The sequence below is a fragment of the Podarcis pityusensis genome, assembly GCF_964106645.2.
Source record: "Podarcis pityusensis genome assembly, chromosome: 4".
Taxonomy (NCBI): domain Eukaryota; kingdom Metazoa; phylum Chordata; class Lepidosauria; order Squamata; family Lacertidae; genus Podarcis; species Podarcis pityusensis.
The window spans coordinates 76468810-76480547 of NC_138027.1; the positions used below are offsets into that span (position 1 = coordinate 76468810).

Consider the following 11738-nt stretch of genomic DNA (forward strand, 5'->3'; position numbering starts at 1 on the left):
CAGAAAAGGTGGACATTCTTTTCCCTTTTATTTCCAGTTACCAACATTGTTATGTAATTCCAAGAGCTCTTAACTTTCAAGAGAACAATGCGAAGCCATTTTAAACTGCCTTCAAATGAAGTACAATGCATCCCTGAGGGACTCTTTTTACAGATGTTCTTTGTCCCGAATGCTCCACAGATACGAGAAATGATTCCGAAATGTTTATTCTGCTACATCATGTAAGTAGTTAAGATTGTTTTCTGAGCTCGCAGTTTCAAAAGAAACTTTGCAGACCAGTTTTGAACTGTGAGCAGGTAAATGTTCATACGCACATTTCCCTAGGAATTGAGCCTCTTCCTGGACGGCACTAAAGCAAGCAAAGGTTCCTAAGAACAGAATGCATCTACGCTTGGGCAGAGGTACTTAACCAGCTCCCAACTCACCACCTCTTTGCTCTGATCCCCATCTCACCACAGCTACCCTCACATGCTTTGAAATTCTAGCCTTAAATTTTATGACAAATGCAACTGGACTTTCATTTGGAGGGTGTGGAGAGTAAAAGCGGAAGAGGTGCAACCTGGAGTGCAGAAGCAGCAGGCAGAAAAAATGTTCAACATCATCCCTTGCCAACTAGCTTTTCGGGATGGTGAGGCCATCAAGGTTCATTTCCTTGCTTTTGTGTGCAATATGTCGTTAGGCCCTAAATAAATACGCTTAGAATTGCAGCCTTAGTACGGATGACAATTCTATCTTGCCTGTTTTGTAAATGCATCACTTTTTTTCTTATGTTTTATTAAATGAGTGCAGCCTACCAAGCCTTCTTGTTTTTGCTGCCTCCCTCAGATTGCAGTCTACAATATGCATTAATCTTAGTGGGACCAAGTTGTCCAAGCCTGTGCCAGTGCCATTTTAACTAAAAAGCAGGCCATATTTCATTATATTTCAGCTGGAGTTGATTGGACAATTGTTTCTATTTCAAGCAGCTGATCAAAGACGGATGAATACAAAACAGGGACATCCCTATCTATATATTTTTGAAGCAAGCTCCATCTACTTGTTTTCAAAAAGGCATACCGTTAGTTTAAGGTTTGTGGCTCTTGAGGTTTGAGTTACATGTAATACAGATTCCAGCTTCAATGCTCTCATGTTACATCACATTATTACACTTGGTACGAAACCAATGCTCCTGACAAACCTGACCAGGTAATTCCTCCAAGCCCCCAAACTCAACAACAAAATTGCCGCCAAGCAAGTTAAAACTCTCTTTTAAATATGTGGCCGCCGTCACAAGCCTCCTTTCAGGATGTCTGCTGCAGAGAGCAGCCTTTCCCCATTCCTGTACTATTTCAAGTATAAAGGAAACATGCATTCCTTGAAACACAACACTTCAGTAAACCATAATAAAGAGGAAACGACTTGCTTAGGATGTCCTGTAGCAAAGGAGGAGGTAGGAAACTCCTTGAAAACCCCCAATATGGACTCTTCCTGCTTTTGAGTCTTTGCTGCGGCTTTGTAAACCCCACAGCTGATGACCCTGAGTGGTAGTATTCTTCCCAAGTCGAAAGCACATCTGTCATTAAGGTCCCCTTCCCCAGTAAGTGTTCAGTGTTAGAATTGTTCCAAACCAAGATGGCACAACTAGTAGACCACCACCTTTAATAATTGCATGTTAACTAAAGATTCATTCCTCTGCAAACATATACAAGGACCACAGCCCTGCAGAAAGTCCAAACCTTGCCCTGCATATTCTGGCAACGATGTGTGAGGCTTGAAGGAAGTCTGCCCCACATTTTGAGATCTAACTGGACCACAGCAGAAATGGATAACATCTCTTCCATTCTCCGTTTTTCTTTTGGAATGACACCAGATACCTGGAGTCAGGCTCTAGTCCTATTGTCATACTTGTTTTTAAAAATACCTACACCAGGATTTTAATCACAATTTAAAATTATTTGAATAGATGTAATGTTCAGCAACTTTCCCTTTGCACTACAACCAGCAAGATTTCTTATTAGCTGTGTGAATTAACGCCCCTTCACCAGTCTCAAATTTACCTGTTAAGTTTACTGGTCAGGATGAAAGATAAGGGAACTGTTCTTTCCTTGACGCTATAGTGTTTCGTTATAAAGCGTCCCAACAACAGTCCTCCTGAACCCTTAACATTTTCATTTCTCAGTTGTGTTGCTTTTTTAAGTAGCAGCACTAACAGCTTATCTCATTTTAACTCTGGCGCCCCTGATGACTGTGTATCGCGATTTGTTGAGGACCATGATGAGAACAGCTATAAATCCCAACAGGCCCCCGAGAATGGGGGGCCCACAAGGGCTGAACTCCTGGGCGATTCCTGACAGAAGAGGGGAAAGTATGCGGCCGACGGCCGAGACCGACTGACCGACACCTATGAGCATACCACTGGCGTGGTCCCCCCCCAAAGTCAGCTCAAGATCAGTAATGCAAGTACGTCCGATGGTGGTCGAAAATGCTAAAAAGGTGGAGGACAGGACGACCGCCCATACATTCTTCGAGAGAGAATATATCATCGTGAGCACGCAGGTGAAGATGGTGGACCGCAGTAAGATGGCGTAGGTATTGTGCTTATATAGTCTTGTAATTGGTCCGAGCAGAAAGCCAGCAGCCACTCCAAGCGCACTGCTGTAGCTTATGAGGTAACCGGTGAGTTTAGGTTTGATCCCAAACCTCTCTTCAAGTGCCAAGACAAAATTGCTATGGTAAAGCATGACTGCGATCGACATCAGTAGCCGTACCAGGAAGACGTCCCGCAGATCGGAACGGGTAATGCTGCGAATCCTCTTCAACACAGAGACAATCTGAGCCCAAGAGGTCTGGGGGTGTGTACTGTTCCTTGTGGCTTCGCGAGATAGAGGGTCCTTCTGCAAGCTGAGCTTTGCCACTGGTAAGGGACTGCCTTTTGCTGGGTTAATAATGCTCCAGTCGTTACCATGCTTTTTCTTTTCGAGCCATAGCAGTATCCAGAAAAGACCTGCAAAGGAAATTGAGACACCTTTACAAATCGAGGCTGTGCTGCCGGTTTTCTAGAAATAACCTAGTGCCCATCGAAATGTATTACGCAGGCCCGACGTAAGATGGAGCCAAACTTTGGGGGCAAAGCAGAGAAACTGTTGTGGGCAACATATGCATGCCACAACCAAGCGCACACTGCTACCTATTATGTTGGAAATAAATACAAAAATTGTCCAGTAGCACCTTAGAGACCAACTAAGTTTGTTCTGGGTATAAGCTTTTGTGTGCATGCACACTTCTTCAGATTTTTACCCAGAACAAACTTAGTTGGTCTCTAAGGTGCTACTGGACAATTTTTTAATTTATTTCAACTGCGTCAGACCAACACGGCTACCTACCTGAATCTATTATATTGGCTACAACAGAATGCTGCCTATGGAGATCTGACAATTACTTGTAGGGCAAATGGATATCATCTGGCCAAAATGGCCCAGGGGACAAATGGAGAGGGTCTGTGAGCTGTAGGTTCCCCATCCGTAATTGATGCAACTACTGCAGTTGGTCAATAAATATACAAAAGACTGATAACAATAACAACATTTATATTGTAAAAGGAGGGGCATCAAGAGAAAAATATCAAGCAACATACCAGCATTCAAGATGAAGATGGAAGCACAGATGAAAGCTGTGATATAAAAGCCCCCCTCGAGCTCCGTAAGGTAGCCTCCAACAACAGGCCCCAGAATGAAACCAATACTGGCAGCGGCGTTGAAATGTCCTATTACTCGGAGGCGGTCCTTCTCAGAAACCAAGTCAGAGATGAGAACTTTGGAAACTGAGTGTGTGTGTTTGAAAATACCTAGAAACGAACGAGAAATGTGTTTAGAGAAGAAATTTACTTAGAGAAGTGCAGATCCCAAACTGTCAAACCCATGTCATAAAGGCAGCAGAGAAGCAAAGAAAAGTTGAAAATGCAATAAAATTTTCTTTTCAATTTCTAGCTTGGGCTAGTCACACTTCTCTGAAGTCTCTCAGCCTCACTCACCTTATACAGTGTTTGTTGTCAGGGAGGAAGGGAAAAGGAGATTGTTAGCCGCTTTGAGACTCCTTCGGGTAGTGATAAAGCGGAATATCAAATCCAAACTCTTCTTCTTCTTCCTCCCCAGAAGTGACTAATTGTGTGATCATTTTAAAGTTGGGCATTAGTGTTACGAGAAGAAAATCACAGATACTTAAGATTATTTTTAAGACAAAATTAAATCAAATAGCTTTTATTCTGAAACTATAATAACAGCCTTAAAAATACTGCAATTCATGGTTTCTATCGCATTTTTATTCTGCCTTTCCCTCAAATCCTCACAAAGGCCCTGTGAGCAAGGTTCAGCTGAGCTTGCGTGCGACAGCTCCAAAAGTAACTAACCAGCCTCCTGACTGAGTGAAGATTTGAACCTGGATCTCCCTGGTGCCCTTTACCCACTAGGATGTACTTTTTGCAACTGACTGCTGTTTCTGTTCTTGTTTAGAGATTTCCTATACCTTTAGCAAACAGCCGGCGGGAGATACTTTGCAATGTTGCTAGCTTTACTACAAGGCTGGAGGACAAGATGCTCCCACTTTGCTAACCAATGACGCCATAATGAAATTAAAAGGTTGCATTTTGGGAACTTTTGACTGTGGCAACAACAACAACAACAACAAATGTAAGCTACCCTAGGAAGGTTTTTTTGAAGGATAAAGCTATCCTAAAAGTAAGAACAGCCCTACACTGAATAATTCTATCACTCATAGCAAGAATGGGCATACCATGGCCCTCGTTTCAAATCTTGTCCCCTTAATTAAAATGGGAGAAATATAGCTTTCCCACTGGGGAAAAATGGTATTAAAAGTGCTTAACTGGCTCTATTACATATAATGCATTTAACTCTTCAGAATTTGTGCTTCTCAGAAGTAAGAGGAATGAACTATGCTATGATTATCCACTACTGATTGAAAGATGAACTGAGCTCGGGTATGAATAGCCAAGCAGCTACTTACCCACAAAAATCCGAGCAACAGCAAATAAAACCACATTGCTGGAGACACTAAGCATAAAATAACCCAATGCGCTGAAGATAATGCAGACAAGTAGGCAATAAGGTCTTCCCACCACATCACTCCAGGATCCCTGGATAATACAGAAGGAGCCTGTTCAAATCAACACAGCTGCCTACTTCCTATTTCCATGGAATTATAAATAACATTAATTGAAGGGATGGGGTTGTTGCTCAACCCTTTTCATTAATGCGTTCTGATAATAATTTCACTCTCTTAACATAGTGTGACAATAACAGTTAAGCTAAATAAAGAAGTTGATATTTTAGATAGATAGTGGCACTGACTGGTACTGAACACGGGTATGATTACAAACGTAAAAATGTGTTTTGTGATATCTGGTTTGAACAAGCAATTTTTGCTTGGGTTGGTGTTGGTGTTGGAGCTATAGAAAAGGAGGGGGAGACATAAACATTTGGTTATAGGCTGGGATTAAGGGGGGGAGGAAGAACCTAAATGCCACCATTTAGGGACCCCATCCTGTAAAAGCTAAAGAACCGCATGACATTTCCCTGATGTATTAGATAATTTTCTAGAACTGCAGTAACAACAATAAATAAGTAAAGTCCAGCTACAGAAAGGGCAGCTTCTTATTTTGAAGTACATGCGGAAATTTCAAAATTAATCTGAAGTAATGGTTTAATTACTCTGTTGTCTCCAAAAATAAAGGCAGCCCAAGAGGCTACCTATAATGCACAACAAATTGCTTTTGAAACTGAGGAGTTTCAAATACAGTTTGCCATATGGTGGTCATTTGTTGAACAACAATGGAAGCTCCCCTACGTTTGTTTAGCAGACAGGGGTCCACTGTCCCTCAGACCTTGTCAGGGTCCGGAATATATTTTGGAAAAAGAAAATGAACAAATTCCTATGCCCCACAAATAACCCAGAGATGCATTTAGAATAAAAGGACACATTCTACTCATGTAAAAACACGCTGATTCTCGGACCGTCCACGGGCCAGATTTAAAAGGCGATTCAGGTGGATCCGGCCCCCAGGCCTTAGTTTGCCTACCCATGGAACTCTTAGATGCCAGCTCTGTCACTATGCATCCCACTCAAAAAATACACTTTTAATTTGATCAGTTTTTATCACATCACTTCCACAGCATATGTATGTATTGTCGCACTAACCTTATGGGACAGGCTCAGCTGAGAGATACTGACTTACTCACAGCGACCCAATAAGCTAAAGAGTTCAACAAGAAATTGAAGCTGGAATGCCTGTATTTAAATACAACATTCTATCTACTGCATCACACTATTCCAGACATTAAAAATGGTGAACAAACTTACCACTAAGGTACTGGAAATGAGCTGCAGAACGCCATATAAAGATCCTAAAAGTGAAGGAAGCATTTTTAAAAATCAGAGTAGAATTATAACTTCATAGACTTTCTTTTTTTAAAAAACCTTTATGTATGCAATTCTAACTTTTATTTACGCAATTTACCAGCTTTTATACACACATCTTATGTTATCCACCACTTAGCTCTTTTCCTAAGACTTCCCAATCCATCTCTCTGTGACATTCTAGGGAAATCTGGATCTGAGGCATATCCTGATATTTCACCCATTATCATCTCAAGTCTTCCTTTTTTGATCTTATCTGCTGCTCATATGTTAACTTCTACTTGTAGGTTAAATTGCATATTGTACCCTCTAAAATAATCTCCAAAACACCTCCACTCTTCTCTTTAACTCATCCTTATTCCTTAGTTTCCTGGTCATGGTTACTAGTTCTATGTATTCTATCAATTTGTTCTGCCAAATTTCTTTTGTGGGTATCTCTTCTCCTGCTCCCCATTTGTTTGCATATACGGTACTATTTTAGCTGGCGAGTGCCTTTTGCAGATTTTCAATGAAGGGGGAAAATATATCCTGACTTGTTCCAGCTGCAAACTTTGGCTCACTGACTCTTCCGGCTAGGCAATTTAAAAATAAAATAAAAAAAATAGGAAAAATCCCACCATTTAGTGAGTCTGTGTCAAAGACAGATGAAAGAAGAGGTATGAATAACTCACTGAAAGAAGCCAAGATATGCCTTATATTTTCTGCAATACTTGGGATATGATGCCAGACAAATCTGTGTGGGGTTGCCTTCCCACAAATTCGTGTGGGAAGCTTGAATCCACTGCTTGAGCCCAATGGAACTCTGCAGCTGTGGAACATTGAACCAATCAGGAACAGTCTATGAACCAATGCCATTTTAACACACCTTTCCCAACATGGTGCCCATCAGATTTAGAGACAGCAACTCCCATTAACCCCGTCTAACATGGTCAAGGGCCAGGGTTGGTGGGAGTTGCAGTTCAACAAAACCTGGAGGGCCACAACTTATCTGTCCTTGATTCAGACATGGGCGGCAGATGGCAGCTGATCTTAAGAGGCCACGACAGGATGCAGTTTGTACTGGGCAAGTGCAGTGCATAGTTACATATACCAAAGGCCAGAATTGTGTCCAGCAAAACTTCAGAACTTTCAGAACTTTGAGAAATAGCATGTTTCTAAATTTTACTAAAAGAAACGCTTCCAGATATATCATTTTTGTTTGAATTTGGAAAAAGGCCATTGAAGCGTATCACCTGTCTACTAGCAACAAGGAACTGCATGAAGGCAAGCGCATGGAATTCCACAAATGTGAGAGCAAATTGGTGGAGGAGGGATGGAGCAAACATAGCACAAAACGAAGCAATCACAAGAAAAAGGAAGTCCCCCTTCTCTGTATGCAGCATACAAATCAGCAGGCTGCTGCAGGCTGGTAACTTTTGTAGGTTTATTTATGAGACAAGTTTAATTCGGATCAGAGTTCTCTTTGGTGGCAATGCAATGGAACGGTATAGTAGACTGGAGGTTTTACAGTAAAGTAAAAACTCATTGGCATGTATTTGAACACAATAAAGGCAAACCACTGACATTCTTACTGCGTAATTAAGTGATTGTAATGTGTTGAGTCCTTAGTTATAAACTCAGGGTTTGATTTTGGGGTCTCCTGATGCTGACATGCATAAAGCAGTTTAGAATAAGTTCAATTTGACTTGCACATGGGAATAAAAATAGTGTGAAAACAGTGGTGAGAAAGAAAAAAAGAAATCGTCTTCAATAAGTTAGAGCACAGGTACATCAGTGAAATTACAGGAATAGGTTCAGGAGAAAAAGAAGCATTTCTTCACATAAAACATACAAATCTCACTATCATAAGCTGTGGTGATGGCCATCAACTAAGCATACTCAAGCTGCAGTTCTAAGGAAGGGGAGGCAAGCCCCAGAGATTGACTGCCTTAGACAAAGCTCTCATTGGGGCTCTTATCAGCAGAGTGGAAACAAAGGCAGAGGAGCACTTTTGCATTTTTCTGCGCTTTTTCTGGTTGTTGTTTTTTTAAACCAACCAACCAACCATTTCCCTCCCACTGGAAACTGTAGGAAATTCACAAAGTTTTCTAAATATCTCCCCAGTTTGGGAACATCCTGGGTTGCTAATATGGTTTGGATCCAGGCCAATTCCTGGTCTTGCCCAACATGCCCCCCAAACTGTTTCCAATTCACCCCCCACCTGCCTTTGGCTCTACCAATGCCAGAGCTCTGGTGGTAGTTAGATGTTTCCACCAAAGGGAGAATCCAACACTGGCTCTGAAGTTAGAGATGGAGCTCTGAGATATTATATGATTCCTGGCATGTTCTCTGTAGGATTCTTCCTTACAGATTTAATATCTAAACAGCAGTTGTAGTGGATTTCCCCCCTATGGTATAATTAAGCCCAGCTTCTTCCCGCCTTACTAGTAACATAATGCAAAATGTAAATGACAACTGGTTTAGTCATTAGACTTTCTGTTTCTTTTATGATAATCACAAAGGGTGATATCCAACTATGTAATGCTCAGAGAAGACCCACTGAAATAAAGGGACTTGCCCACGTGACTTTAGTGTGTGGGCAGCTGGTATGGGAGGGAAGGTATTCCTTCAAATACTTAGGTCCCAACCTATTTAGGGCTTTAAAAAGAAGCACCAGCACTTTAAACTGGGCCCAGAAGTCAATAGGCAGCCAGAGAAGTTCTACGGTTGGCAAGAAATGATGCAAGTAAATAATCAAAACTCTGGTCAGCACAACCTGCACTAACTGAAGTTTCAGAACCATTTTCATAGAGAACACAGTGTATAAGAAGAAGAAAAAGAAGAAGAGTTTGGATTTGATATCCCGCCTTTCACTCCCTTTAAGGAGTCTCACAGCGGCTAACATTCTCCTTTCCCTTCCTCCCCCACAACAAACACTCTGTGAGGTGAGTGGGGCTGAGAGACTTCAGAGAAGTGTGACTGGCCCAAGGTCACCCAGCAGCTGCATGTGGAGGAGTGGAGACGCGAACCCGGTTCCCCAGATTACAAGTCTATCGCTCTTAACCACTGCACCACACTGGCTCCCACACTGTATAATGCTTTGCAATACTTCAGGGGGGATGTAACAAGCGTATGGGTAACTATGGCCAGACTATCTCCGTCCAGAAGTCTCAGCTGGACACACCAACCCAAACTGCTGAAAGGCGCTCTGTGCTAAAGGCTTTCAAGTAAGTCAGTTGTTCAAGAGCCAGCCTTGTGATGTCACAGACCGACTTTCAAGAAAAGGCCCTCACTGCTGGCTGCTTAGCAGGGTATAGGGAAGTCTTTCATTTTCTATCCCCAGGTCCATTAACAACTGTTGCTAACTTAAATGACAACTTGCACATTTTTATACCAGAGGCTTCTGAGTGAGACCCTGCTGCTTCGGACTGGCTGGTTTCCACAGCCTTTCGCTGAAAAGGAAGGCACACTTCCTCCAATTGCTTACAAGGTTAGATGATGTGCTCACCTACCACTCCTGCAACTGTTGGGCTTGCTCCTATAGACTTGATGTGAAGGCTTAATAAGGGGACAATCATGCTGACACCAAAGAAATCCTGGAAACAGACAACACAGATTTTCAGCGACTTAAGCATATATATATACCCAGGCCAGTTATGCACTGTGATGTACAGTTATGTACTGACACTGTAATTTCACAGCAACTTTTGCACAACAAAGAAACCTACTACGTTGTGTAATCACTTGCTTTTGCTTCACGTTCTATTGTTGCGTCCCAAGGAAAGGACCTGTCCCGGTAATATAAAACAAATATGACTACACTTGCTTATAAAACTCCCATTTAAGGGATACTTCTGGACTATGGGGGTGGGGAGGGTGTGCGAATTATGTGGCATGCTTGCTGAATGTAGTGTGTACGTTCAGAAGCGCCGTTAGGATTTTAGGCCTGAAGGAACTCTTCAAGACAGCATTGTGCATCATTTCACTTACAGATGTGATAAACTAGCCCTACTGCATCTGAGGGCAGGGGGCTGTCCTGCTCATTCTGCAGTGGCATGGTCCAGGACATGTGCCCCCCAAATCATCCCTGGTGGTACCACTGTACCATTTGATTAATTTTCAATTACAAACCAATAATAGCCTCATTATAACAACACCAAATTATAATAGTTACTTATACCAATCATTCAAATGCTGAATTATATAACTTAGGCGCCTCCCTACCCCGCATGCTAGATTTGATGGTTTGATGACTTTTCTTTATTTCTGCGTTCCAAACAGCTGTGTACATTTGGTGCTTATGGCCATAGCTGTCAACCTTCCTTTTTTTTGCAGGAAATTCCCTTATTCCAGTGCCGTTTCCCGCTGATATCCCAGATTGTTAGATATCCCGTAGACTGTCCCCGGGACAGGTGAGGCTGCTGATCCCTTATTTTCAAATCTGAAAGTTGACAGCTATGCTTATGGCATTTGCACATGCACACGAAAGCTCATACCAATAAACTTAGTTGGTCTCTAAGGTGCTAATGGAAGGAATTTTATTTTTTATTTTGTTCCTAAAACATTGCCATCCCTAGCCAGCAGTCAGGGACGATGAGGGAAACTGTAGTCCAAAAGCAGGTGGGAGGCCCAAGTTTGGGGGAAGAAAAGACTGTTTTTTTAGTGGCAGGATTTATAGCTGGCGAGGAGCCAGCGGTGCAGTGCGCGCGCGCGCGCCTCTGAACATGTGCAGAGTGCATTCTCCTCGGTAGGCACGAGTTCAAGGGGGGGTGTTTTTTTCTGAGAGAGGTCTGTCCTCTCTCTCTCTCCCCGACCCCCTCAGGGGGCTTCGCCTGCCGGCCCCGGGGTCTCCCCCGGCCTCCTTGCCCGCCGAGGCCCAGCTCACCAGGAAGCCCACGGCGTAGAGGCAGAGGACGAAGCGGCTGGGCCAGGCGACCCCTCCGCCGCCGCGCAAGGACGACGTCGACGGCACCGAGGGCATTCGCAGCGGCGTCGCCGCCACTACCACCTCCTCTTCGGCCGACTCCGCCTCCGTCTCGGCCCCCCGCGCGCCGAAGGGGCCGCCCAGCAGCTCCGGCGGCACCCGGTCCCTGCCGCGCCTCCCATTCGCCATGCGAGGGCGGAGGAGCCGCGACGACCAGGAAACGGGGAAACACAACCGGCGCAGCGGCCGGGAGAACAGCGGGGAGGCTCCGCCGGGGAGCGGCAGCCGCTCCGCCCCGCCCCCGGAAGGCGGGGCCTAAGAGAGTTCCGCGCCTGCGCAGCGCCCGCTCGGCGTTCTGAGGGGAATCGTCATTCGCTTGTGAGGAGAGGGAACGAGAGGATGGGCGGGGCATATAGGCTCGTCAGGG

At 43.8% G+C, this 11738-nt stretch overlaps 1 protein-coding gene across 3 annotated transcripts; it reads right to left on the reverse strand.

The window, feature by feature from the left end:
- Positions 1-11: 11 nt before the first annotated feature.
- On the reverse strand, positions 12-11738 carry MFSD9 (major facilitator superfamily domain containing 9). 3 transcript variants are annotated; one of them, XM_081003107.1, is made up of 6 exons: positions 11273-11738; positions 9900-9983; positions 6352-6395; positions 4999-5128; positions 3614-3823; positions 12-2983 (listed from the first exon to the last, which is right to left on the reverse strand). In XM_081003107.1, the coding sequence occupies exons 1-6, from the start codon at positions 11721-11723 to the stop codon at positions 2193-2195; spliced, it is 1710 nt and encodes a 569-aa protein (XP_080859233.1). In that variant the 5' UTR covers positions 11724-11738; the 3' UTR covers positions 12-2192. The 3 variants fall into 3 exon arrangements, with proteins under 3 accessions (XP_080859233.1, XP_080859235.1, XP_080859234.1); XM_081003109.1 differs by having other exon boundaries at positions 9896-9983; positions 11273-11567; XM_081003108.1 differs by lacking the exon at positions 9900-9983.

Bases quoted from the DNA above. Each gene is read 5' to 3' on its own strand.
- MFSD9 (XM_081003107.1), bottom strand. From the start codon at position 11,723: ATGCCCCGCCCATCCTCTCGTTCCCTCTCCTCACAAGCGAATGACGAT. The intron at 5,129-6,351 runs GTAAGTTTGTTC...TGTATTATCCAG, and splicing joins TCATTTCCAGTACCTTAGTG to GGATCCTGGAGTGATGTGGT. The intron at 2,984-3,613 runs GTATGTTGCTTG...TTTCCTTTGCAG, and splicing joins CATCTTCATCTTGAATGCTG to GTCTTTTCTGGATACTGCTA.